The sequence below is a fragment of the Limulus polyphemus genome, unplaced genomic scaffold, assembly GCF_000517525.1.
Source record: "Limulus polyphemus unplaced genomic scaffold, Limulus_polyphemus-2.1.2 Scaffold11125, whole genome shotgun sequence".
In the NCBI taxonomy this organism is placed as follows: Eukaryota; Metazoa; Arthropoda; class Merostomata; order Xiphosura; family Limulidae; genus Limulus; species Limulus polyphemus.
In genome coordinates, this window is record NW_013676735.1 from 7,095 (window position 1) to 8,755 (window position 1,661).

The 1,661-nt window shown below is 31.1% G+C and overlaps 1 protein-coding gene across 3 annotated transcripts in view; it reads left to right on the forward strand.

Moving 5' to 3' along the window:
* Window positions 1-1,661, forward strand: part of LOC106476652 — a 14,098-nt gene that overhangs the window by 6,320 nt on the left and 6,117 nt on the right. For all 3 annotated transcript variants that reach the window (XM_013937294.2, XM_022380461.1, XM_022380463.1), the window contains 2 exons: window positions 163-407; window positions 706-803. In XM_013937294.2, the coding sequence (XP_013792748.2) occupies window positions 163-407; window positions 706-803 (343 nt within the window). The remainder of the gene's footprint in view (window positions 1-162; window positions 408-705; window positions 804-1,661) is intronic.

Consider the following 1,661-nt stretch of genomic DNA (forward strand, 5'->3'; position numbering starts at 1 on the left):
CCACAGGTTGTTCTGGGTAAAAATGCTGGTTTTTCTAACCTACAGGTTGTTCTGGGTAAAAATGCTGGTTTTTCTAATCTACAGGTTGTTCTGGGTAAAAATGCTGGTTTCTCTAATCTACAGGTTATTCTGGGTAAAAATGCTGGTTTTTCTAATCTACAGGTTGCTCCAGGTACCCGAGCTAACAACTTCTGGGATAACTTTCGGAGCTATTCTCGTCAGAATCTCTTATCTACATCTACAGGTTCAAAAAGCAATGAAACTGGTTCAGGTAGAGCCGTGGGAGGAAGAACGAGAACCCGTCAGGACACCACATCTGCTAGCTTACCTGATATTTTCAATGCTCAACATAGAACACATCTTATACCTGATGTTAGTGTTGGTACTTCAACATTGCCAGAGGAAAGGTAAAAATTTGATAGTTTATTTTTAGTTCAATACTTTAAATATAGAATTTTAAGATTATTTTACACTCTTTATTAAACTATAGTTTCTCAATTAATTATTTTTCTAATTGCTGTACTCATTTGGGGTTATATGGTTTTCATGTTGGTACTGAGCTAAAATTATTGGTTATATCTCAAATATTTTAACATATTTGTTTTAGAAAGAATTCTTAATTTTTTCTTTTGGTAAAAAAAAAGTGTTTATGAAATTTATTTCAAAACAGAGTATAAATACATTATTTTTTAATTCTGATTTTAGATTGTATGATAGACCTTTGCCAAATCCTGAACTTCAGGAGTTAATGACTCAACCAACAGTGAAAACAGCCAATTTTAATAGAGTGCAGATAGAACCAGGCAAGTGTATGATATTTTTTAACCCTATCACTTCAGGTATCCTTTACTGTACATGACACAAGGTTTTAGTGTCTTACATTCAAAATTTTATTAAACTACTTCTTGTTTATGTTATACCAATTAGAACAGCATAAAATCTTAGCTAATAATCCATATTTTAATAGTATACAAGTTTTAAGTTCTTAATTTTATAAAGCAATATAAAAAATAATCCTGAATTTCCTCTAGTGTGACTCATGTGACACATTTTCTCTTAGCATGACATCATCCCTATTTCCCCTCGAAAAAGTACAAAATTAAACATAAATTACTTTCTATAAAATCATTAGTGCTAAACAAACCACAATTTTTATAGTTTCTATATTCTTCAATTTTGTTTGGTTACAGAGCTATCGATTAGAAAATCAGACCCCCTCCTGCCACGTCCACCTGTTACATCTTCTCTTTCACAATTCGTTGATAGTTTTATCTTACGTTTCATTATATATATTACCTATAACCAATAGAAAGTCAAGGTTTTCATCTATCAAATAACGTATTATATTACATTGTGTTCTGAATGGAGAAATGTCGATTTCACCCAGAGTATCAAAATCATTCCCGGGAGAAAGTTAACGACTAGCTTAGATGAATTTGTAATGACTCTTGTTGCATAGTTAGAAAGCCAGGAATATTTTGAGAGGTAAGTGAATTTGTGTACTTTTTGTTATTTGTCTATATTCTTTGGTGCATTATTTAATTAAATAAAAAATATTAAATGCATTGCTATTTATAGTATAAAAAATTAGGGTTAACTGTCACCTGCAATCGAGAGCAAGATAAAAGAAGTTTGGGTAAGTACTTTATTTCTTGTTTTTC